Source organism: Xenopus tropicalis, chromosome 5 (assembly GCF_000004195.4).
Source record: "Xenopus tropicalis strain Nigerian chromosome 5, UCB_Xtro_10.0, whole genome shotgun sequence".
Lineage (NCBI taxonomy): Eukaryota > Metazoa > Chordata > Amphibia > Anura > Pipidae > Xenopus > Xenopus tropicalis.
The window spans coordinates 55,944,656-55,968,855 of record NC_030681.2 but is presented as its reverse complement, the minus strand read 5'-3'; the positions used below and the strand labels follow the sequence as shown (position 1 = coordinate 55,968,855).

Genomic DNA, 24,200 nt, shown 5'->3' with positions numbered 1-24,200 from the left:
TTTTTCCTTGAGCCACAATGCATTAAAAACATAACTCTTAAGTCAGATAAAATAATACACACAATATATATTAAACAAAAGGAGTTTTAATTAATTAAAAAAAGAAAACTTAAATTTTTAAACATCACTGATACATTTTGCTTAGTTGCTCAATTAATGATGCAAGTTGAGGGTTTCCACCTAGTGATTCTATATGTTTATATGCTTCAGCTTCTAATTCCCGTAGAGTTTCTTTTGTGTATTCAAAAGAACCAACCTTCTCCAAATAATGAACACAATATTTTTTGATGTCTACATTCTCTGTCCTCTGCCGCAGTATATTTTGCACTTGAGTACTTTCAGGTCGTGACCAAATAGCATGTATGGTGGGAAATGAAAACTTTCCTTCCGTTAGGTCTTCACAAAAGCTTTTATTTTCGCTATACTCCTTAGAGTTTAAATTGGCATAATCATCTCTAATTTGAAAAAATAATCCAAGTGTATTAAGAAGCGGCTTTAGGTCTTTATCATAGGATGAAAACAACTGCATAAGTCCTACAGCTAATCCAAATAGTCCTCCTGTCTTTTGCAGTACCATAGCTTTGTATTCTGCTTCAGTTGGGCAAGTGTAAGTATCTCTCCAATAAATATCCAGTCCCTGGCCTCTGTGGAGTTCAAGTAACTGCTGTGTAAAAACATGAACAGCATTTGGATGATTCAATGTTAAGACTTTCTCCAAACCAAGGAAATATACATAGTTAGCAGAATTTATTACAGAAGGAATGCCATATATGCTGTGAGCAACTGGAAAACCTCGACGAAGTTTAGAGTTGTCTTCAATGTCATCAATAAGTAAACTGGCATTGTGAAGCATCTCAGTCACTTCAATGATAACCTGTAAGAAAAATCAGAATTCATAAGTAAATAGTCAAGTAAATATACAGGTTAAAGCTTAAAGTCTAATACTATTGGAATCTGTAAGAACACTCTAGAAGTATATACTTTCCAAACCTGCACTCCCCACTCTCATTTTATCCGGGTGCTCCCAACTCATGAAAGTGCTTCTGGTTATGAGCAAAAAAGCTCAAGTTTATTAAAATAATGCAACACATCAACACTATATATAACTACATATATTTCAGGGATTAATAAACTTGAAAAATAAAAAAGCAGAGCAAATGTCTATTGTTAATGAAGATCAAAGTAAAAAATGAGATAAAGTGAATATCTCAGCACACCAATAGCTTAAAAGAAAAAAAACCTTGTTGCAAATTCATATTCTCCAAAGAAGTGCCCTTATAAAAGAGTAAAAGATGTAATCCTCTCAGCTCTGCAAGGGTTTCACTAGAAAGGTTAAGGCCAATGCCTACATTAGTCTCAACTCTAACAATTACAATTGCCTAATTGACTGTCCTTAAACAGCAAAACATATTATCATTTAGCAGCTTCAAAAAGAGCAAGGACAAAAAAATGTCAAAATCCCTAAAATTCTGAAGCCTACTTATACATTAAAATACCTCCATGTCAGAGTAATGGATCTTCCTGCCTGCTTCTTGTTGCATTTAAAGATTGGACACTCTTGCTCAAACAATTTAGATATCAGAAGCAATTGCGCAGCGTGGCTCTTTGCTAAAAGACTGGCACTCACAAAAGCAGAGTTATACCTCTGGCAATATAAAGAGGTAAAACATGTAGAACGGTTATTGTATTAATCCATTATTATATACTTTATCCTGCACTTAACACTGTTGCTGGATGATTCTTAATATAACTTTATTAGGAACCATTTAACATGCCTATATGTTTTTGGAAGGAAAATGGATTGCTGGAGAAACCCCATGCGGACACAAGGAAGCATACAAACAATGGAAAGTGTTAGCTGGAATTAAACCTAGGACCAGGACCCCAGTGCTGGAAGGCAGTACTGCTACCCAATGTGCCACAAAAGAATCACCAATTGGGTTTTGTGTGTGTTCTCTCTCTTTCACACTCTTCCCCCCTTAAGCAGACTCTCCAATCCTCTTTTATTCTATTTATTCTGTAACCTTGTTCGTAAAGCTGTGGTTTTCTTTCAAAAATTAGCCGCCTTCTTTTCAAACAGTTTTGCTTGTGTAAGTTATTGCTATAAATATAAACTGCTACAAATATTTATGGTGTATATAGTCGTAGGCCTATATCCAAGGTCTTCAAGTGCAGGAGATCAAAGGGAAATGAGGAACTTTTCAAAAGGAATCCAGGACTGTGGGTTGAGCTGTTGAAATTGGGACTGTCCCTTGAAAATTGGGACAGTTGGGAGGTATGCATTATACAGTGAGGGGGCACCCAAAATACACTAAATATAGTATACAGCAGTGAGAAATGTAGCCCCAAATTTATTAGATACAACCAAAGACAATGATTTCTGACACCCCAGACCCCCATATATCCTTCTAAAAAAATCAGTTTCCTGAAGGCTGGAGAGGAATTCAGCACTGATAAGTTCAAAACAATTTTAGAAATTGTGTGCATTGGTAAATGTGCTCACTGGCTACACCACTTCCTAGTGGTAGTTTTGAGAACAGCACCCAAGCAGGAGAAACCTTGTTTTGCTATTATGTGACTTGGGTTGTATTGACTGCACTGAGCAGAAGAAACAATAGTTTATCTGAAGAAATACATTTGTTGGTTTAAGAATACAAACTTTCTAAGAAAAGGCTTAATTTATATGAACAGTGTTCTACCTATGGGCTCATGTATAAGATATATTTTTAGAGACCTCTGATATTCAGAGCTATTTGCTTTAGGAAAATGTAATGTTGCTGGCAAGTAGAGGGGATATATGCAGTACAAATGATGCCATTTGTGTGGGAGAGATGTGTCCAACTGATATACATTGTAGGCAAATGTAGGCTTTACATGTCCTTTAATATTCCAAGTGGTGAAAGGTAAAATAATGCCACTGCTCCACTGCAAGGGATTATATAAATCTATACACACACCCACATATCCCTATATAGATCTGTAATGTGGGAGCCAACTAGTAAATATATCAAGTTTAAAATGGTCTACCTGTATTTTATCTTCTGGGACATTTAACCAATGGTTGAAGGCTTGAGAAAGCTTTGTTCTTATCTGTTTACCTGAAAAAAATGAATAAAAACAGGACATTATATTTGTCCTAACTTCTGTTTCCTGGTAGCCTTCCATGAAAGCATTCACCAATGGGTTTATTATATCCCTAAGCCAATGGACATCACCTCCTACCCACAATATAAAAGTTCATAATAAGCCACACAAACATTCTCTGGAAACCAAAGCTGACTAGGGCACCACAAATAATTTCTTAAACCATATTCCAGCTAATTATCCATGAACCTCGGAAGGACTCAAGCATCTATGTATGTATGTATGTGTATCTTTATTTATAAAGTGATACTTATGTACAAAGTGCTGTACAGTAGAATAGGTTAATGCAATGGGGTTATTAATATAATAATAATTAAATACAAAGGATATCAATAAATACAAGGTACAGTTGCAATAAGTTAACATTCAAAGAAAGAAGAGGATGGAGGTCCCTGCCCTGTAGAACTTACAATTTAAATGGGAGGGTAACTTACAGCACAAAGAATATAAGTGCTGCAGGTTACAGTGGGTGATGTTGCAATATAAGTGCTGGTTCCCAGATCAGGTGCTATGTGAGTGCTCCAAGAGTAATCAAAGGGAGGATTTTCTCCAAAAGAAATCAGGGAGGGCATTCCAAATGTAAGGAGAAACAATGCAGAAAGGTTTAAGGCAGGAAACAGCAGTAGTAGTAGGGGGTGCAGCCAAGCAGTTGCTCTTTGAGGAGCGGAGGAGTCAGCCAGGAACGTATGGAGACACAAGAGATGTAGTGAAGAGTTGCAGAGGAATGGAGGGCTTTGAAGGTTAAGAGAAGGAGTTTGTAAGATATTCTTTGTTTAATGAGAAGTGTGTGTGACATCACTATTTTCCCCTCAAAAATACTCTGCAAACACGCACCTAGCCAGTTCATTACAAAATGAAGTAAGAGTTGCACAGGCTTGGGCAAATCACAAAAATACACAAAAGATGCAGTGTTTAGTGATGTCCTCTATTACAGCTACTGTTCAGTATAGTGTTTAGATGCTGGAATGTTGTAAAAGTCAAATTACCATCTACAGGATTTATTTCTACAGCTTTTCTTTTTACAGTACTGTGTGTAAATGAGAGGAGCTCTGTAAAAAGTACTGTAGGTGCACATTAAAAAGGGTGCCACTGTGTCCGTGTTGTACTGAACATTTTGACAAAACAAAAAATGTAAATGCATAACGTTTAATGTGTTTAATGTATTTCAATATTTTGTGGCGTTAATTCACAGGTTTCAACAGTAAAGTACCTGTGTTTCAAACAAACCAAAAAAAAAAAAGAGCATGTGAAATAAATATGCAAATAAGTATTTAGAGCAATGCTGAGATTCACAATCACACTTTAGTGCTCTCATTGCATGTATGAAAAAGCCTGCAAATATTAGCCTGCCATTAGCAGTGCTTTCACCCTTCACTGCTCATAAAAAAATACAAATGGAGACAATGTATATCTTTTAATATTTGAAATACACTTTACAAGACTGGAAAAACAGAGATTTGGTTGGTGATCATAGGGTGTTGTCATTAGGGAACGTTCCTCATTTCTGATCATTTGCTATATTGGTGCATTATGTACTTTATTATGAAGGTAATCAAACCAGAATAAAAATAGTTAATAAGGATAGAGAAAACTCTCTCAACACTCTTTCCAAAACTTCACTTAATACTGAAGGAGAGGCCATACCAGACATCTACAAAATTAGAAATATATTTTGGAAAATACAAATTTTGCCAAATTTAAAATGAGATAAATACAGTAACAAAACTGTCAAATGCTAAAAGACAGATAAGAGAAGGCACTTGCCTTTGTAGATATAGATACAAAGATATGATAAAACTCCTAAATATAAGTTTCAATATTTCTCAATATTATATACCGTATATGCATATAATTATACAACTAGATGGCATATAGAAACCCCAAAAATGTAACATAGTAACATAGTAAGTTGGGTTGAAAAAAGACATACGTCCATCAAGTTCAACCATAATGCCTATATATAACCTGCCTAACTACTAGTTGATCCAGAGGAAGGCAAAAAACCCCATCTGAAGCCTCTCTAATTTGCCACAGAGGGGAAAAAATTCCTTCCTGACTCCAAGATGGCAATCGGACCAGTCCCTGGATCAACTAGTACTAAGAGATATCTCCCATAACCCTGTATTCCCTCACTTGCTAAGAATCCATCCAGCCCCTTCTTAAAGTTATATAATGTATCAGCCAGCACGACTGATTCGGGGAGGGAATTCCAGAACCTCACAGCTCTCACTGTAAAAAATCCTTTCCGAATGTTTAAATGGAACCTCCCTTCTTCTAAACGGAGTGGGTGCCCTCGTGTCCGTTGGAAAGACCTACTGGTAAATAAAACATTAGAAAGGTTATTATATGATCCCTTTATATATTTATACATAGTTATCATGTCACCTCTTAAGCGCCTCTTCTCCAGTGTAAACAGACCCAACTTGGCCAGTCTTTCTTCATAACTGAAACTTTCCATACCCTTTACCAGCTTAGTTGCCCTTCTCTGGACCCTCTCTAACTCAGTAATGTCCCGTTTGAGCACTGGAGACCAAAACTGAACAGCATATTCTAGATGGGGCCTTACCAGCGCTCTGTAAAGGGGAAGAATAACCCCCTCCTCCCGTGAATCTATACCCCTTTTAATACAGCTCAAAACCTTGTTTGCCCTTGCAGCTGCTGCCTGGCATTGCTTGCTACAGCAAAGTTTATTATCTACAAGGACTCCAAGGTCCTTGTCCATTATGGATTTGCCTAGTGCAGTCCCATTAAGGGTATACGGGGCTTGCATATTTTTACATCCCAGGTGCATGACCTTACATTTATCCACATTAAATCTCATCTGCCACTTAGCTGCCCAGATTGCCAGTTGGTCAAGATCCTGCTGCAGGGATGTCACATCCTGGATAGAATTGACTGGTCTGCAGAGTTTTGTGTCATCTGCAAACACTGATACATTACTCATAATACCCTCCCCTAAGTCATTTATGAACAAATTAAACAAAAGTGGACCCAGTACAGAACCCTGAGGGACCCCACTGAGGACCTTATTCCAAGTAGAGAATGTACCATTAACAACCACCCTCTGTACCCGATCCTGTAGCCAGTTTTCTATCCATGTGCAAACGGCTTCACTAAGACCAATAGACCTTAGCTTAGAAAGCAGTCGTTTGTGGGGAACGGTATCAAATGCTTTGGCAAAATCCAAATAGATTATATCTACTGCATCCCCACTGTCCAGCTTCTTACTTACCTCATCATAAAAAGCAATTAAATTGGTCTGACATGACCTGTCCTTCATAAAGCCATGCTGATTACTGCTCATAATGGCATTCTCCACTACATAATTTTGAACGTGATCCCTTAACAAGCCTTCAAATAACTTGCCCACCACGGATGTCAAACTTACAGGCCTATAATTGCCAGGCTGAGATCTTACTCCCTTTTTAAATATGGGAATGACATTCGCCTTCTTCCAATCCCTAGGTACCATACCTGATGAAAGCGAGTCTGAGAATATCAGAAACAAGGGCCACTGTAATTCTGCCCTTAGCTCTCTCAGTACCCGAGGGTGTATTCCATCTGGCCCAGGTGCCTTGTTTACATTTATCGTGTGTAACCCTTTAAGCACCATATCCTGTGCCAACCACTGTGTAGTTGGAGCTGAGGCAACAGTGCAGCTATTGGGTGGGACTTGGCCCACTGGCTCCTCTACTGTATACACAGAAGAAAAGAACTGGTTAAGCACATCTGCCTTTTCTGTATCCGCTGTAACCATATTGTTATTATAACTCAATGGGGCCACACCCTCAACCTGCATCTTTTTACTATTAATATACTTAAAAAACTTTTTGGGGTTAGTCTTGGCCTCGGCCGCGATGCGCTCCTCATTTTCTATCTTTGCCTTCCGGATTGCTGTTTTACAACACTTGTTATAGTGTTTATAATCATTAAACGCAGCTACTGTCCCCTCTGACTTATATTTCTTAAAAGCTTTCCTTTTTCTCCCTATTAACTTCTTTACCTCAGAGTTAAGCCACATAGGGTGATTCTTAACACTTCTACTTTTTCTTATTAATGGAATAAATTGAGAACAGTAATGATTTAATATCATTTTAAATGACAACCATTTCTGCTCTGTGTTTTTATCAGAAAACATAATGCCCCAATCTATGCCCTGAAGCGCTGCCCTTAAGGAGCTAAAATTTGCCTTCCTAAAATTCATTGTCTTTGTTGCCCCCGTGTAAATTTGTTTCCTGCACCAAACATTAAATGAAATAACATTATGGTCACTATTACCCAGGGGTTCAACCACTTGCACATTTGCTATACGTTCTGGGTCATTAGAGATCACTAGATCTAGTATAGCATGGTTCCTGGTTGGCTCCTCAACAACTTGTGACATAAAGTTGTCATGCAGCAAGTTTATAAACTTGTTCCCATTTACTGTCCTGGCAGTACTATTGCCCCAGTCAATATCAGGGTAATTAAAATCATTAGGGGGTCTATAGCATACCCCTACAATTAGTTGGTAGATTCCTTACTATCTGTGAGAAGCTCAACCCAAAAGGATTCAGCTCCCTCTGTTAACCCCATCACTTCCTCCCTAATATTTGCTTTTAATTCCTGCTTAATGAACAGACACACTCCTCCTCCTTTTCTATTGCCCCTGTCCCTCCGAAACAATGTATACCCCCCAATATTAACTGCCCAGTCATGAGACTCATTCAACCAAGTTTCAGCAACTCCAATCACATCATATTTCCGCTCCAACGCCAGTACCTCCAGCTCTCCCATTTTACCAGTCAGACTCCTTGCATTGGTAAACATACATTTAATACTGGTTCCGGCGTGAGAATGACGTGTAAACAACTTATGGGCCTCCCTGCCATTATCAGTATCCCGAAGCAAGTCTCCTCCCCCATTTTCCCTTACTATGCCCACTACCTCATCTATCCTGTCTACCACAGAATTTCCCTCTGCACCCTCCCCCCCCACTCCTAGTTTAAAATCTCCTCCAACCCTCTAGCCATCTTTTCCCCCAAAGCAGCTGCCCCATCATCATTGAGGTGCAGCCCATCCCTGGCAAAGAGCCTGTAGCCGACTGAGAAATCAGCCCAGTTCTGGAGAAACCCAAAGCCCTCCTCCCTACACCAATCTCTCAGCCACGCATTAATCTCCCTAAGCTCCCGCTGCCTTCTTAATGTTGCTCGTGGCACAGGTAATATCTCTGAGAAAATTACCTTGGAAGTCCTCGCCCTCAACTTCGCACCTAGCTTTTTAAAATCGTTCTTGAGGACTTCCCCCCCCTCCTCTAACTTTGTCATTGGTACCTATGTGTACCAAGACCGCCGGGTCTTCCCCAGCCCCTCCCAACAATCTGTCCACTCGTTCCACCACATGCCGAACCCTAGCACCAGGCAAGCAACACACAGTTCGGCATGTAGGGTCTTTGCGACAAATTACCCTATCCACCTTTCTAATAATTGAATCCCCTACAACTATAGCCTGCCTTCCCTTCCTAGCACTATTCCCCCCACCTGTATTAGAGGTGCCGGCTCCCAGGGTGCTCTGAGAGTCAGCCCGCTCCATACATGCTAGCTCAGAGCTGTCTTCCCCAGCATCTTCACCTAAAGCGGCAAATCTGTTGGATTGTACAAGCTGTGAACCAGCCCCCCTACCCTTGTGTCCCCTACTTCCCCTCTTAACTGTTACAAATTTGTCTCCCTCATTAACCTCCACTGTCCCTTCTCCACCCCCCACTACACCGGCCCCTGCCAGTGGTTGCTCAGTGAGCCTCCTGTTCTCCCCCATGCTTGCAGCTGCCCTCAGTGCTGCCAGTTCTCCTCTTAGATTCTGCACCTCAGACTCCAAGAGGAAAACCCACCTGCATCTCTCACAAGTAAATGCTGCATGGAACTGCTGCTCCAGGACCACATACATGCGGCAAGATGCACACTGAGTAACACCAGCAATCATACTACAACTCATATTGCCACTGGGTACTTACAGTCTCCCGAGTGCAATCCCTTGTATAGTGCCTTTTAAGTTTCAAACGCCTTTTTTGTTTTTAACGCCTACTATACACTTAATCTACATGCAACACTTTAGATTACATGCAAAACTCGCTAGCAGCTCCCAAACTCGCTGTGCAGTCAGAAACTTATTGAGGTTATGTAAATAATGCATACAATTTTTATGGTTTAAAAAACAAAATTACACCAATCTTTGCAGCCTAAAACCTGCTAAGAGTAAGGTAACCTTTGGAAAATACAAAGGTTTAGAATATAAATACTTATTGTACAGCGCTGCGGAACACGTTGGCGCTTTATAAATAAATGTTAATAATAATAATAATATAAATATGTATTTGTAGGTGGTACTATACTATCAAACAGCAATTCTTTTTACCTATGGGTCTTTTTATAGGTTCTCAATTGTCACACATTACAGCAGCGATCCCCAACCAGTGGTTCATGAGCAAAACATGTTGCTCCCCAAGCCCTTGGATGTTGCTCCCAGTGGCTTCAAAGTAGGTGCTTGTTTTTTAATTTCTGGCTTGGAGGCAAGTTTTGATTGCTTAAAAGCCAGTGTGAAGCCAAACAAAGCCTTCTATAGGCTGCCAGTCCACATAGGGGCTACCAAATCCCAATTATACCTCTTATTTGCACCCCCCAGGAATTTTTTCATGCTTGTGTTGCTCCCCAACACTTTTTCCATTTGAATTTGGCTCACAGGTATAAAAGGTTGGGGATCCCTGCATTACAGCTTAATATATGTACCACACCCAAATACACACCATACCCATTATCTGGACAAGGAAAGCCCATACCCCAAGACTGCAGTATGTTATAGCAAGCCCTTGCTGTACCTGATCACTTAATTATTTTTTTAAATTGTACTCATTATTCCTGCTCTGTACTCTGATAAGATCCCCATTTCAAGCTCAGCCGCAGCCGCCATTTTACTTGAGTGACATCATCAACCTTAATGACCGCAATGAATGATCTGTGCAAGCATGCGCCAGAAAACAGGAGCTGAGGATACACAGTGCTGGTTGATGGAAGCAGACAGGTTGGAGGAGGCAGAACGAAATACACACGGATCACCTCAGAGGAGTACTAACTAATAAGCGCTAGCCAATAAATGTGTATATCTACCTGCTTTGTTTGTGCATCACCATAGCAACTGAGTTAGATGGTTTCCTCTGATACACGCTTACTGGAGGGAGGGATTTGCAGGGTCAGTCTTGGTGAATGCTCCCTGTCATAGCTTAGAAAGCTCGCTTACGGGTATTTTTTGAAACACGTGCTGTCTACTGATTCTATCATATGTGTTTTAGCCTTAGTGAAGGTGATATGGATGATGGATATTTTTATTAGTTAAGTCCGCGTTTTTTCTACAATGAGCTGATTGATCAGAAATAGGTCTTAAAAAGGAGGGGATGACACCACTGAAGGTATGTATTTTGAAAGGAGATTAACACTTTTCTTTGTCCTTTAAAAGAGTAAAAAGAGTAGGGGAGCAACACAAGCATAAAAAAAGTTTGTGGGGGTGCAATATAAAGGCTGTTATTGGCTATTTGTTAGCCCCTATATGGACTGGCAGCCTATAGAAGACTCTGTTTTGCAGCACATCTATTTTTTTGCGAATTTTGAAATAATCTTCTGCTTTGGGGCCACTGGGAGCAACATCCAAGGGGTTTGTGAGCAACATGTTGCTCCTGAGCCACTGGTTGGGGATCACTGCTCTACATTATGGGTTATGCTCCACTAGAACTCACCCTAAATCTGCATAATATGCTACAGCTTAAAGGTATATTATACTTTAATTTTTACTTTACCTTTGCAATTGTCTCTTGAATGGTTTTACTTCTGCGCACTTGAGAATGTTGAACTTTGTGTGAAACCGCATAATTTTGACCTTTGTACACACAGTTTTTTAAAACACGTTTTTTTTTTTCACAAAAAATGTGTACAACAAAAATGTTTTTGCATGCACAGCCTACTTTAATCCTCTTTAATAATTTGATCCTTACTACAAAAAAATTAAAAAATTAATAAAAAATCCTCTAAATCACAAAATGTATTAAAAGCATGCTATTAAAAAGATATTATAAAAGTATGATATTAACAGCATGATATTTAATGTGTCCAGAGATTACCTGGAAGCTGAAGTAAATACTTGTATGGTTCCAGCAGAATTCTTTCAGATACCTCTTTAGAATTTGCCATTGCTTTTCAGCTCCTGAGAAAAGAAAGGAAAATTTACCATACAATATATATAGCTCTAAAAAATGAATCCTTGTGCAAGCATTTTGGATATACTGTATGGGGCCTCGTATTTGGAGAGCTCCGAATTACGGGAAGGCCATCTCCCATAGACTCCATTTTAATCAAATCATTTAAATTTTTTAAATTATTTCTTATACAAGATAATTAAACAGTACCTTGTATTTGAGCCTAAGATTGAATTAATCCTTACTGTAAGCAAAACAATCCTATTGGGATTATTTAATGTTTAAATGATTTTTTAGTATAATTAAGGCATGGTGATCCAAATTGTAGAAACCCCAGGTCTCCAGCATTCTGGATAACAGGTCCCATACCTTCTACACAGAATTTTAAAATGAGCGGACTCACTATACATTCTGTGAGATATCAATTGGACTGGTTTAAAAATCCTGTCACATGAGGAGTTCGTCCGCCCCTGTGCATGGGGCCCAGATTGATTCATTTGGCTACCTGGCCAATGAGCAGATCTGGCAGTCAATGGCCACTTATAAGCTTTAAACACAGGAACACTGTTTTAAAATGAGGGGCCTTCACTTGGCTACCTATAAAGATACAGTCATTAGGTCTGCAGACAAGGGTGGTTTGGTTGTACACCCTGTTCCAAATTATTATGCAAATGATATTTTTCTCATTTACCAAAATAACTGATATAAATAACAGTCAGCATAATTCTCATGTTATCAACTATTAAGAGTACAATTCAAATTTTATAGAACAAACCTCCTAATGATAACAGTATTTTTTTTTTAAGAATAAAAAAACTTACAATGCACTGTTCCAAATTATTATGCAAATTCTATTTAAGTGTCACAAAGATTACATTTTTTGGATAATTTTAAATTACATTTTAATTAAAATTATGGATGGCATTGTGTCTCAATGCCTTGGATGAGGTATGAAAACAGATATATTTTACGAAAACTTAAGTGTGATCATCGCACTATTAAGAGATTTGTGACTGATTCAGAGCACAGACGTGTTTGTTCAGATAAAGGCACACTGAGGAAGATTTCTGCCAGATGCATTCATCGGATCAAGAGGGCAGCTGCTAAAATGCCATTACATAGCAGCAAACAGATATTTGAAGCTGCTGGTGCCTCTGGAGTCCCACGGACATCAAGGAGTCCTCCTGAGTCTTGCAACTGTGCATAAACCTTCTATTCGGCCACCACTAACCAATGCTCACAAGCAGAAACAGCTGCATTGGGCAGAGAAATACATGAAGACTAATTTTCAAACAGTCCTGTTCACTGATGAGTGCCATGCAACCCTGGATGGTCCAGATGGATGGAGTAGTGAATGGTTGGTAGAAGGCCACAGTCTTCCAACAAGGCTGCGGCGTCAGCAAGGAGGTGGGAGTCATGTTTTGGGCCGGAGTCATTGGAAGAGAGCTGGTCGGCCCCTTTAGGGTCCCCGAAGGTGTAAAGATGACCTCTGCAAAGTATGTGGAGTTTCGGACTGACCACTTTCTTCCCTGGTACAGAAGGAAGAACTATGCTTTCCATAATAAAATCATCTTCATGCATGACAATGCACCATCTCATGCTGCAAAGAATACCTCTGCATCAATGGCTGCTATGGGGATAAAAGGAGAGAAAGTCATGGTGTGGTCTCCATCCTCCCCTTGCCTCAATCCTATTGAGAACCTTTGGAGCATCCTCAAGCAAAAGATCTATGAGGGTGGGAGGCAGTTTACATCCAAACAGCAGCTCTGGGAAGCTATTCTGACATCTTGCAAACAAATTCAAGCAGAAACTGTCCAAAAACTCACAAGTTCAATGGATGCAAGACTTGTGAAGCTGATATCAAAACACAACAAATGACAATTTTCAGTTATTTACAACCTATAATATGTTTTGAAATTTACTGTGCGTAATAATTTGGAACAGTAAATTGTAAGTTTTTTATTCTTAAAGGACAATGAAAGGTTAAAATAAATTAAAAGTAAGTCCAAAGGCATTCTTTTTAAGTACTTACTGCATATCTAAATTCCCAGATCCCTGCTTGCTTCTCTGAGATATGGTGCTGGCAGCCTACAGCAGTGTAAAGACTACAGTGACATCACTGAAATATCTCTGTCCTTCCTGTAGGTACCAGCGGCAGCCTTCCTATTCTCTGAGCATATGTGTAACTTGATCCTGTCTGCTGTTCTGAGCTACACATACCCACCAGCCAATCAAAAGCGGATCTGGCAGAGGGGAGGGGGGGAGGGAATGAAACACATGTGCAGTATGAAGCAAGGAGGGAAAGGAAGGGAGAATACCTTTTTAGAGATGGCTGCCTGTTCTACAAAATGTGAAGTAAAGGCCCCCATACACGGGCCGATTTTTTACTGTCAAACGACCGATTCCTGAACGATCCGATACTACCGTTAAGTTATCGTATAGTTGATGGTGTGTGAACGATCGTCGGCCCACTAATCGACCTGACAATATCGTCCCCAAAATCGATCAGCCAGGTTTAAAAATTTTAGTCGTTTAACGATAAAATCTGCCAGTTGGTGTGAGTGTCAGACATTTGTCTTCGAACAATTGTTCTCTGCGCATGTCACGGTTTAAAAGCCACCGTTTACTCCACAATGATCGCTTCTTTTTTTTCTTTTCTGCTGATGTTATTAAGATGATTGCGAGTGCAGCTCTCTGTTTGGGATCCATAAACGAAGCCATTGCACAAATCGTTTGTTGTTCGCTGCACACGAAAGAACTTTTGGACACAAATACTGAGAGAAGAAGAATGTTACATCACTTCCTGTTTCCTGTAAATACCGCTTCCGCCACGACATTGGATCGTACGTAGATGTACGATCGTACGTATTTTACGATAATGATATGATGAAATCTTTTGCAAATTATCGTTGCCCGTGGATGGCATATCGTATGGAAACCCGATTGCCATACGATCGTTTGTCGATATAATCGTTCGTCGCACAACGAGTGAAATCGCCTCGTGTATGGGGACCTTAAGTGTGACTGAGTAAATATTTGATTAGGTGAGCCAAAAGTGTGGCGTTTTTACTAAACAATAGGAGGACTATTGGGCAGTATGCTTTTTAAATTTTGACGCATTCTCCTTTAATAAAAATACTGTTATCATTAGGAGGTTTGTTCAATAAAATTTGAATTGATACCGTTCCCCACAAACGACTGCTTTCTAAACTAAGGTCTATTGGTCTTAGTGAGGTCATTTGCACATGGATAGAAAACTGGCTACAGGATCGGGTACAGAGGGTGGTTGTTAATGGTACATTCTCTACTTGGAATAAGGTTCTCAGTGGGGTCCCTCAGGGTTCTGTACTGGGTCCACTTTTGTTTAATTTGTTCATAAATGACTTGGGGGAGGGTATTATAAGTAATGTATCAGTGTTTGCAGATGACACAAAACTCTGCAGACCAGTCAGTTCTATCCAGGATGTGGCATCCTTGCAGCAGGATCTTGACCAACTGGCAATCTGGGCAGTTAAGTGGCAGATGAGATTTAATGTGGATAAATATAAGGTCATGCTCCTTGGATGTAGAAATATGCAAGCCACTTATACCCTTAATGGGACTGCACTAGGCAAATCCATAATGGAGAAGGATCTTGGAGTCCTTGTAGATAATAAACTTGGCTGTAGCAAGCAATGCCAGGCAGCAGCTGCAAGGGCAAACAAGGTTTTGAGCTGTATTAAAAGGGGTATAGAGTCACGGGAGGAGGGGGTTATTCTTCCCCTTTACAGAGCGCTGGTAAGGCCCCATCTAGAATATGCTGTTCAGTTCTGGTCTCCAGTGCTCAAACGGGACATTATTGAGTTAGACAGGGTCCAGAGAAGGGCAACTAAGTTGGTAAAGGGTATGGAAAATCTCAGTTATGAAAAAAGACTGGCCACGCTGGGTCTGTTTACACTGGAGAAGAGGCGCTTAAGAGGTGACATGATAACTATGTATAAATATATAAGGGAATCATATAATAACCTCTCTAATTTTTTATTTACCAGTAGGTCCTTCCAACGGACGAGGGCACCCACTCCGTTTAGAAGAAGGGAGGTTCCATTTAAATATTTTTTTTTTTTACTGTGAGAGCTGTGAAGTTGTGGAATTCCCTTCCCCGAATCAGTTGTGCTGGCTGATACATTATATAACTTTAAGAAGGGGCTGGATGGATTCTTAGCAAGTGAGGGAATACAGGGTTATGGGAAATAGCTCTTAGTACAAGTTGATCCAGGGACTGGTCCGATTGCCATCTTGGAGTCAGGAAGGAATTTTTTCCCCTCTGCGGCAAATTAGAGAGGCTTCAGATAGGGTTTTTTGCCTTCCTCTGGATCAACTAGAAGTTAGGCAGGTTATATATAGGCATTATGGTTGAACGTGATGGACGTATGTCTTTTTTCAACCCAACTTACTATGTACTATGTACTCTTAATACAGTCACTGCCAAAATTGTTGGCACCCCAGACATTTTTCCAGAAAATCAAGTATTTCTCCCAGAAAAGTATTGCTGGATCACATGTTTTGCTATACACGTTTATTCTCTTTGTGAGTATTGGAACAGAACAAAAAAGGGAGGAAAAAAAGCAAATTGGACATAATGTTACACAAAACTCCAAAAATGGGCTGGAAAAAATATTGGCACCCTTAACTTAATATTTGGTTGCACACCCTTTGAAAAAAAATAACTGAAATCAGTTGCTTCCTATAACCATCAATAAGCTTCTTACACCTCTCACCGGGAATTTTGGACCACTCTTCCTTTGCAAACTGCTCCAGGTCTCTCTTATTGGAAGGGCGCCTTTTCCCAACAGCAATTTTAAGATCTCTCCACAGATGTTCAATGGAATTTAGATCTGGACTCAATGCTGGCCGCTTCAGAATTCTACAGCGCTTTGTTGCCATCCATTTCTGGGTGCTTTTTGACGTATGTTTGGGGTCATTGTCCTGCTGGAAGACCCAAGATCTTGGACGCGAACCAAGCTTTCTGACACTGGGCTCTACAGTGCGACCCAAAATCCTTTGGTAATCCTCAGATTTCATGATGCCTTGTACACATTCAAGGCACCCAGTGCCAGAGGCAGCAAAACAACCCCAAAACATCATTGAACCTCCACTATATTTCACTGTAGGTACCGTGTTCTTTTCTTTGTAGGCCTCATTCCATTTTCGGTAAACAGTAGAATGATGTGCTTTACCAAAAAGCTCTATCTTGGTCTCATCTGTCCACAAGACGGTTTCCCAGAAGGATTGTGGCTTACTCAAGTATATTTTGGCAAACTGTTATCTTGCTTTCTTATGTCTCTGTGTCAGCAGTGGGGTCCTCCTGGGCCTTCTGCCATAGTATTTCATTCAAATGTCGACTGATAGTTCACACTGACACTGATGCTCCCTGAGCCTGCAGGACAGCTTGAATTTCTTTGGAACTTGTCTGGGACTGCTTGAGATTGTTGATATTTTTCCACAATTTTGGTTCTCAAGTCCTCAGACGGTTCTCTTCTGCTCTTTCTGTTGTCCATGCTTAGTGTGGCACACACAGACACACAATGCAAAGACTAAATGAACTTCTCTCCTTTTTATCTGCTTTCAGGTGATTTTTATATTGCCCATACCTATTACTTGCCCCAGGTGAGTTTAAAGGAGCATCACATGTTTGAAACAATCTTATTTATCCACAATTTTGAAAGGGTGCCAATAATTTTGTCCAGACCATTTTTGGAGTTTTGTGTGACATTATGTCCAATTTGCTTTTTTCCCCCCTCCCCTTTTTGTTCTGTTCCAATACACACAAAGAGAATAAACAAGTGTATAGCAAAACATGTGTTACTGCAATACTTTTCTCTGAGAAATACTTGATTTTCTGGAAAAATTTCTGGGGTGCCAACAATTTTGGCCATGACTGTAGTTGATAACATGAGAATTATGCTGACTGTTATTTACATCATTTGTTTTGGTAAATGAGAAAAATATCATTTGCATAATAATTTCGAACAGGGTGTAGTTATGGATAAGACAGCTTACATTAAAAAAGCTGAGAGACAGCTGATATGGATACTTATGTCCCACTCAAGAAGAATCCTTTAAAAATCTTCCAGAATTTATTATTTTCTCTTGTAGACACACATGTTGATGCAGGAACAATTACTAAACAAGTTAGTGGTTATTTGAAAGTTATTCATCCAACCATAGCTATATTTCATCAATTAATAAACCAACTAGACCACCTTTGAGCAGACCAATAGTGGCAGGAATTGGGTCACTTAGAGAGCCTGTCAGAGCTTGTGGATTTCTATCTTCAGCCCCTTGTTTTACATCTTCCAAGTTATATCAGGGACAGTGAACAAATAGTAAGTATAATGAGTAATGTCATTTGGCAAGACTATTATAAATGGGCTACCATTGACATTACTGATTTATACACTAGTACAGGTATGTGACCCATTATCCAGAATGCTCAGGACCTGGGGTCCAGATAAGGGGTCTTTCCATAATTCGGATGTCCTACCTAAAGTCAGCTAAAAACATTATTTAAACAGTAATTAAACCCAATAGGATGAATAAAGATTTATTATATCTCAGTTGGGATCAAGTAGAAGGTTCTGTTTTATTATTACAGAGAAAAAAGGAAATAATTTTTAAAAATGTGAATTATTTAATTAAAATGGAGTCTATGGGACATGGCCTTTCAGTAATTCAGAACTTTCTGGATAATGGGTTTCCGGATAAGGGGTCCAATACCTGTATTCAACATGATCGGGGTATGGAAGCAATAGCTTTGACAGCAAATTTTATATTCAGAAAAGGCACTGCCATGGGGGCAATATTTTCCCTATTTTTTGCCAATCTGTACATGGCTTGGTGGGGATTTAAGTACAGGTGCAGGTTTCCGCTACAAATCCCAGCTTTGTAAAGCTTCCAAGCAACAGTTTGCTGTAACTTTAAGGGAAGCATTTACTAAAACATTAACATTTCATTTTTAAAATTTGAATAATCTCATTCCCATTAATGTCATTTACTAAAAAGTCTAAACTGAAAAAGTACGTGCGGAAAAAAGTTGCAGAAAAATCGCAAAACTCACAATGTCCCACCGAACTCTTTTACTTTTCCTAATTGTCAAACAAACAACCAGCGTCAAAAATCCAAAACATCTAAAGTTTCAAAGCAAAAGAAGGAACCCTCCAGGGAAGGGAAGGAACATCTGTCTGTGACTCCTACATGATATTGGCAGGTTTTAGTTGGCGAATTGTTTGATTCCGATTTTTAACCATGTCGATGCATAGTAAATCTAGAAAAATTTGAGACTTTTTTTCTGCAACTTTTAGTGCTAAAAATCCGAATCTGGGAAAAAAAAATCCTACCATTTGTAAATTGACCCCCAGGTGACTATCCTGTTAAATGTGAATATTTTCCCTTCCAAAAACAAACTTGGGGTATATTTCTCTTGCAGATCTTGTGGTTTGTCTCTATCCAGTATACTATATGTTATAAAATATAATAATATAATATTGTAAAAATAGCCAATTTTAGAAAAGCTTTGCGGCTTGGTACTTAGGAGTAGAAAGTCATGGGTACCCATTTTAGATCCGTGGAAATGTGTACTTTCCAAAATATATGGCTTTCTGGGGTGAATGTACTTTTTTTGTAGCTTGACCCCACATAAAATTTTGTAAAATGTGTTCATTTTGAAGTAGGTGAAAGGATAGAGCATGTATGGGTATTTTTATTTTGGGGCACATAGATGCCATATACTTAGGGAAACATATACATATTGGGCATCAAACTGTTCAGTGGATCCCTGGCATTCATATTCATATTTTATCTTTGCACCTAATGATATGTGGGAGATAAGATGCTGTAGACTGGAAGCTATTCTGGATTCATCAGAATCTGTTCTTTCCAAAAATGTATAGCTTTCTAGGCAAAATATTGTCTAGAAATTAAAGTTCCGCAAGTGACCAAATCGGCTGGCAATTAAAGGGTTAAAGCTGACACATACTACAATTGGCAATCTACCAAACATGACCCACCAGAACCAAAACAATATTTCAAGTTGTAATTTTGTTAACAGAAATGTATCATATATTCTATGTGGTATTTGTCCCCCTCTCTTAAAGGTCAGTGTCTATTTATAAACCGTACCTAGAAAAATGTATCTTTAAAATACTTTGGAAATAAACACATGCAATTACCAGAACCTGACAATAAAACAATTCCAAGTGAAGTACAGCTATCTATGTAGATACTAAATATGTATACTGCACAATTAAAAGTAACAAAGAAAGCTGTATAATTGCATAAGCACTGGTTTGTATAATAAGCAGAACATCTAATATTTTACCAAAGGATAAATCTCTGTATTTGTGAAAACAAAATGCAAAATTAAAAATATCTACCCATTATTTAAAGTGTGTGCTGTTTACATTTTCATGTTCTTCCACTGTGTATCACTTAAAGGAGAAGGAAAGGCTAAGTTGCTTGGGGTGCCAAAATGTTAGGTATCCCCAAGTGACTTAAATCGCTTACCTTTTACCCCGGGCTGGTGCCCCTGTTAGAAGAGAACAGCACCAGGCCGGGGTAGCAGCGAGTGCTTCCTTCTTCCTGTTTCGCACGCTTGTGCATGCGCAGTAGAGTGAAAAGCTGAACTTAAACAAGAAAGGCGGTTTTTCACTCTACTGCACATGCGCCGGCCCAGGGATTTTGCCAGCAGAAAAAAGAGGAAGGAGGAAGCGCTCGCTACAGGTACCCCGGGCTGGTGCAGTTTTCTCCTAACAGGGGCACCAGCTGGGGTAAAAGGTAAGCGATTAAAGTCACTGGGGGGTGCCTAACATTTTGGCACCCCCAAGTGACTTAGCCTTTCATCACTAGCATAGGCAGAAAATAAAGATTTAGGAAGAATAAACCTCTGCATAAAGTAATGAACCACTATATATTAATACATGATACATATTATTAATATCCTGTACATGATATTTATATATATATATATATATATATATATATATATATGTGTGTGTGTTTGTTTGTACTTAGTAATGTCATCAGTGCTCAGTGATGCTCACTGAAACGTGTGTTTTATAATAAAAAAATATAATATCAAATAATAGAATTTAAAAATATAATATGTAAAAAATAAATAAAAAAATGCACCCCTATTGTAAAATATGAAGATATTTCAAGTCAACTCAGAGTTCCACGACCTGCGATACTCTTTGGTAACTTATAATATCCTTATATTTTACAATAGGGGACACATTATTCACTGTATAATTATAGGTAGCCGTTCTCCAATGGTAAGTGTTAAATTAATATCTTCCCCTCAAAAATGTCACCATTCTACCATGATCATTAGAGTGTGCACAAAACTCCCACTTTCTATAATTCACTCTCTTTAGTCAGAAAAGGCTAGCAGCATTAACTGTAAAAGTGAATTATTCATATATTATTAATATAGTCATATTATAAAATGTTACAAATATGTTATTATACAACAAAAAAAAAGTATTTGCGTGTGCTACACGTCATTCAATAGGCTCTATGATTTGCAATAAGCAGCACTAGCAAAATTCCAACAACACAGGCTAGAAGGGCCAAATTGCCTTTATACATAAACTTATAAACCTGAATCTCATCCACTTCTGTCGATCACTGAGAAGCAATGGCCAAGGGATGTACAGGTCAGTTTAGGCGAACAGAGTTACACACCCCACAGCGATAGAGACAGATGGATCACCCTCAGTCGTAGACACTTACCTTGTAATGTAATGTTTACACTTGTGATTTCCCAGGTCTAACCGAATCTAAACCTGTGTGTATGGGCAACAGCAGCAGTACCTCCTTACACGTATCCTGTCAGCGAAAGCAAACGCTTTTTTCCGCTAACGAAGCTCCACACCCAAATAGGAACCCGCCCGGCTCCCTCATTCGCATTCACAACTACAGTACGCATTGATCCAAGCCGTATGCGCAGGCGCATACCTTGTGCCTCTATAAAAATAGCTTTACCGCACCGACAGTTTGCACTGCCTTCTGGGATATGTAGTTCATTAAGCGCAAGGCTTCATGCTCTGAGGGGTGTCGGTTTACAGCCTGAACTAAATTCCCCATCATCCTTCACTTAAGTGAGCTAACCTTTCCCTTAGATTTGCTAAGAGCCAATTGGAAAGAAAAGGCGGTCGCTCTAACTAGAAAGGCTACCCAATGAGAGACTGCAGAGGGAGGATGATGCTGACAGTTAGTCCAGTCGGTGGGAGGAGCTAGCGGTCTGGATGACGGAACGGGCCGTTTGTCCGGTGGGGGGTGCAGAGTGAATCTTCGGGAAGAAGCTGAACGAGCTGACAAACCTGCTTTGTCACTTTGCAGGTGCCCTGGCGCCCACCTGGGCACTGCTGGGGATACCGAGAAGCATTGGTGTCGTGGAGCAGGTGGGGGGGAGGGAGGTGACTTGTTGTGTTGGGATAACGCTGCCGAGCAGCCGTCGCTGACTGAAGAGGAGAAGGAGGTGGCGGCGGCGGCTGCAGCTTAATCCGTTGAGGGTTAAGATACCCGAGTTTGAGAGCTTTCAGGGACGCATCAAGGCTCTGCTGAAGAAAGGAAGAGACGTACCGCCGCACCGAGCATCCACTCATGTAAGAGTCATTTCTTTCCTCTCTCTGCTTTCAGTATTGGGAAAACACGCAACCCCCTGCCGGGATGCAAGATACCCGGAGAAGCAGCATCAGGAGGGTGCATGGCACAGGCGCTTTATGCTAGATGCCGCTGCATAGGGTTCATGTGTGGATTTTTCGATAGTTTATTCTTGGCTTTAATCCAAACATGCTCAGACCTGCGACCCTCCAGCAGTTGTTGATCTATAACTGGCAGTTCCTCTTCCCTAAGCCTTTAATAGTCAGGGAGAAGGCTATGAGGGAGGTGGAAGACATAGTTTAACAACAGCTGTCAGGCTCGCAGGTTAGACGTCCCTGCTTCAGCCCCATGTCCTAGTGCCCTTCCGCTGGTATTGGTGTCGAGCTTCCTCTTGTTCTGTGCAGCCGGTTACAAGCTGCATTTCCTATCTCCCCGTCCTCACATGCCCCCCAAAGGTGTACGTGCCCTGTTCTCTCTTTCTGCTGCACACGTTCCGCTGGCTGCATTGTACATTGTTAGTGCATCGGGCGGGGGTAGTGCATGGTGTTTGCAGTCCTGCAGCAACATCTCCCGTGCTCACAACTCGACAAAATGCCGGCTTTCAGCCGGGTACCAAGTAGCATCCACATGGTGTGTTAGAGCTCTCTTTGTATCCAGTTAGGAACACAGCTGTCTATGTTCAGCCCTAGCCCAAAGTTTTTGCTTATGTACTTGTTCTCTTGGGCAGTAAAGCTGGGGAGAAGCGCAGTCTCCCGTTTGACTGGTGTCGAATTTCAGCTACTAGCTTCTCCAACCCCTCGAGTTGCTGGTATTTCTATTCAGCATATTGTAGGCTTGCAAGGGTACCCAGTACTACGATTTTCGTAAACGTTAGCTGTCAAGGCAGCCTTGTACCCTACTAGACAGGCCGGCTTCCTATAGATCTGCAGTAACCTTGCGTGTGGTTACCTGGCAAATACAGCTCCGTGTACATCGAGCAGGCGTATAGATGCCAGTGCAGCTTCATTGCAGCCTTAGGGGAAAGTTACAGAGTAAGGACGCTGCAGCCCGCGTTATATCATGCTGCAGCTTAATGGTATGAGAGCGGTACAACATGGCAGAGCGATATCAGTAACAGCGGAACGAAGAAGTGGTGCTGTTTTTTGTCATGTGACTGGCATCTCCCGGCGCCGCGCTATGCAGCCACTGGCAGGTGTCTGTTGCTCAGCCTTCTCCGCCCTTTGTTTTTTTTTTTTTTTTACTCCTACGTTGTTATTGTTGCTTTTTCCAGTCTTTTTCTTGCTTATTTGCCGTTGATGCATCTTTAGTTGCACTGTTTACGCCCCAGTCTGATTTTGTTCATCTTCCCAATACACTTGGCCCGGGGACAGAAATGGCGTCATTTGTTGAGTTAGCATTGTAATGTGGAAGCATTTATCAACAGTACTAAAGATGAGGCTGTAGAAGCGTCGGTGCAGCAGCTTCAGTACACAAACAGCCTTAAAATTGATACAATGCCGATCAAGCTAAAATGCAGATGCTACATGTTTGCTTCCTGAGCGGGGAGGACAGTTGCCTACTTGATACATAGTGTTGCTCTGTGTTTTCTTTGTTTAAGGTGTTAACCGTTTGGCTCTCTCATCGTATAGCTTTAAGCATCTTTATCTCTTTCCGTCTATTTCCATTATGTGTGAGCTACATTACTATATGCAGTCGGATTTGAAGCTGAGTCTGTTATAGTTATTAGCGTTTTTTTAATGCTATAATAGTTTTGGGGTAGAGGAGAAATATTTGTTCTATAAGAAAATTCACTTATGTCTTGATGGCTCTTTCAATACTTGTTGAACTATAAAATAAGACTATATAATGTCGAAGTCATTGTCAAATTATTGCATTTTGTTTGTCTTTTGTGGCAGTAATAATAACTGTACAACACTGTAGCTGCTAAAAATCTGTATTAGCTGTCAGAAAATCTCTAATTCCTCTTGACTGGGGACAAAACTCTCTTCTGTTTGCTATATAATGGTACAGTAATACAGTATGCAGTGTCCAGGCTTGCATCAATCTCTTTTCCAAGTATGTAATTAATAGTGATAGGAACAAGCATTTCAATGATGTGAAATGATTGAAGGTTCCAGCACTCCAGTCTTTCCTGTGATCAGAACATATTTTGAAATGTTTCCACTTAAATTATTTATTATTTAATTATTAAACCCCT

The 24,200-nt window shown here is 40.0% G+C and overlaps 2 protein-coding genes across 4 annotated transcripts in view; one reads left to right on the top strand and one right to left on the bottom strand.

Moving 5' to 3' along the window:
* Window positions 1-68: 68 nt before the first annotated feature.
* Window positions 69-21,332, bottom strand: ggps1 (geranylgeranyl diphosphate synthase 1). The gene is given in 4 exon segments (NM_001017122.2): window positions 69-874; window positions 3,028-3,098; window positions 11,288-11,370; window positions 21,131-21,332. Coding segments are annotated over 3 exon segments (891 nt in total). The 5' UTR covers window positions 11,358-11,370; window positions 21,131-21,332; the 3' UTR covers window positions 69-124.
* Window positions 21,333-21,608: 276 nt separating this feature from the next.
* arid4b (AT-rich interaction domain 4B) overlaps window positions 21,609-24,200 on the top strand; it is a 71,227-nt gene continuing 68,635 nt past the window's right edge. For all 3 annotated transcript variants that reach the window (XM_002935818.5, XM_012963708.3, XM_004914620.4), the window contains exon 1: window positions 21,609-22,005. In XM_002935818.5, the coding sequence (XP_002935864.2) occupies window positions 22,004-22,005 (2 nt within the window). In that variant the 5' untranslated portion in view covers window positions 21,609-22,003. The remainder of the gene's footprint in view (window positions 22,006-24,200) is intronic.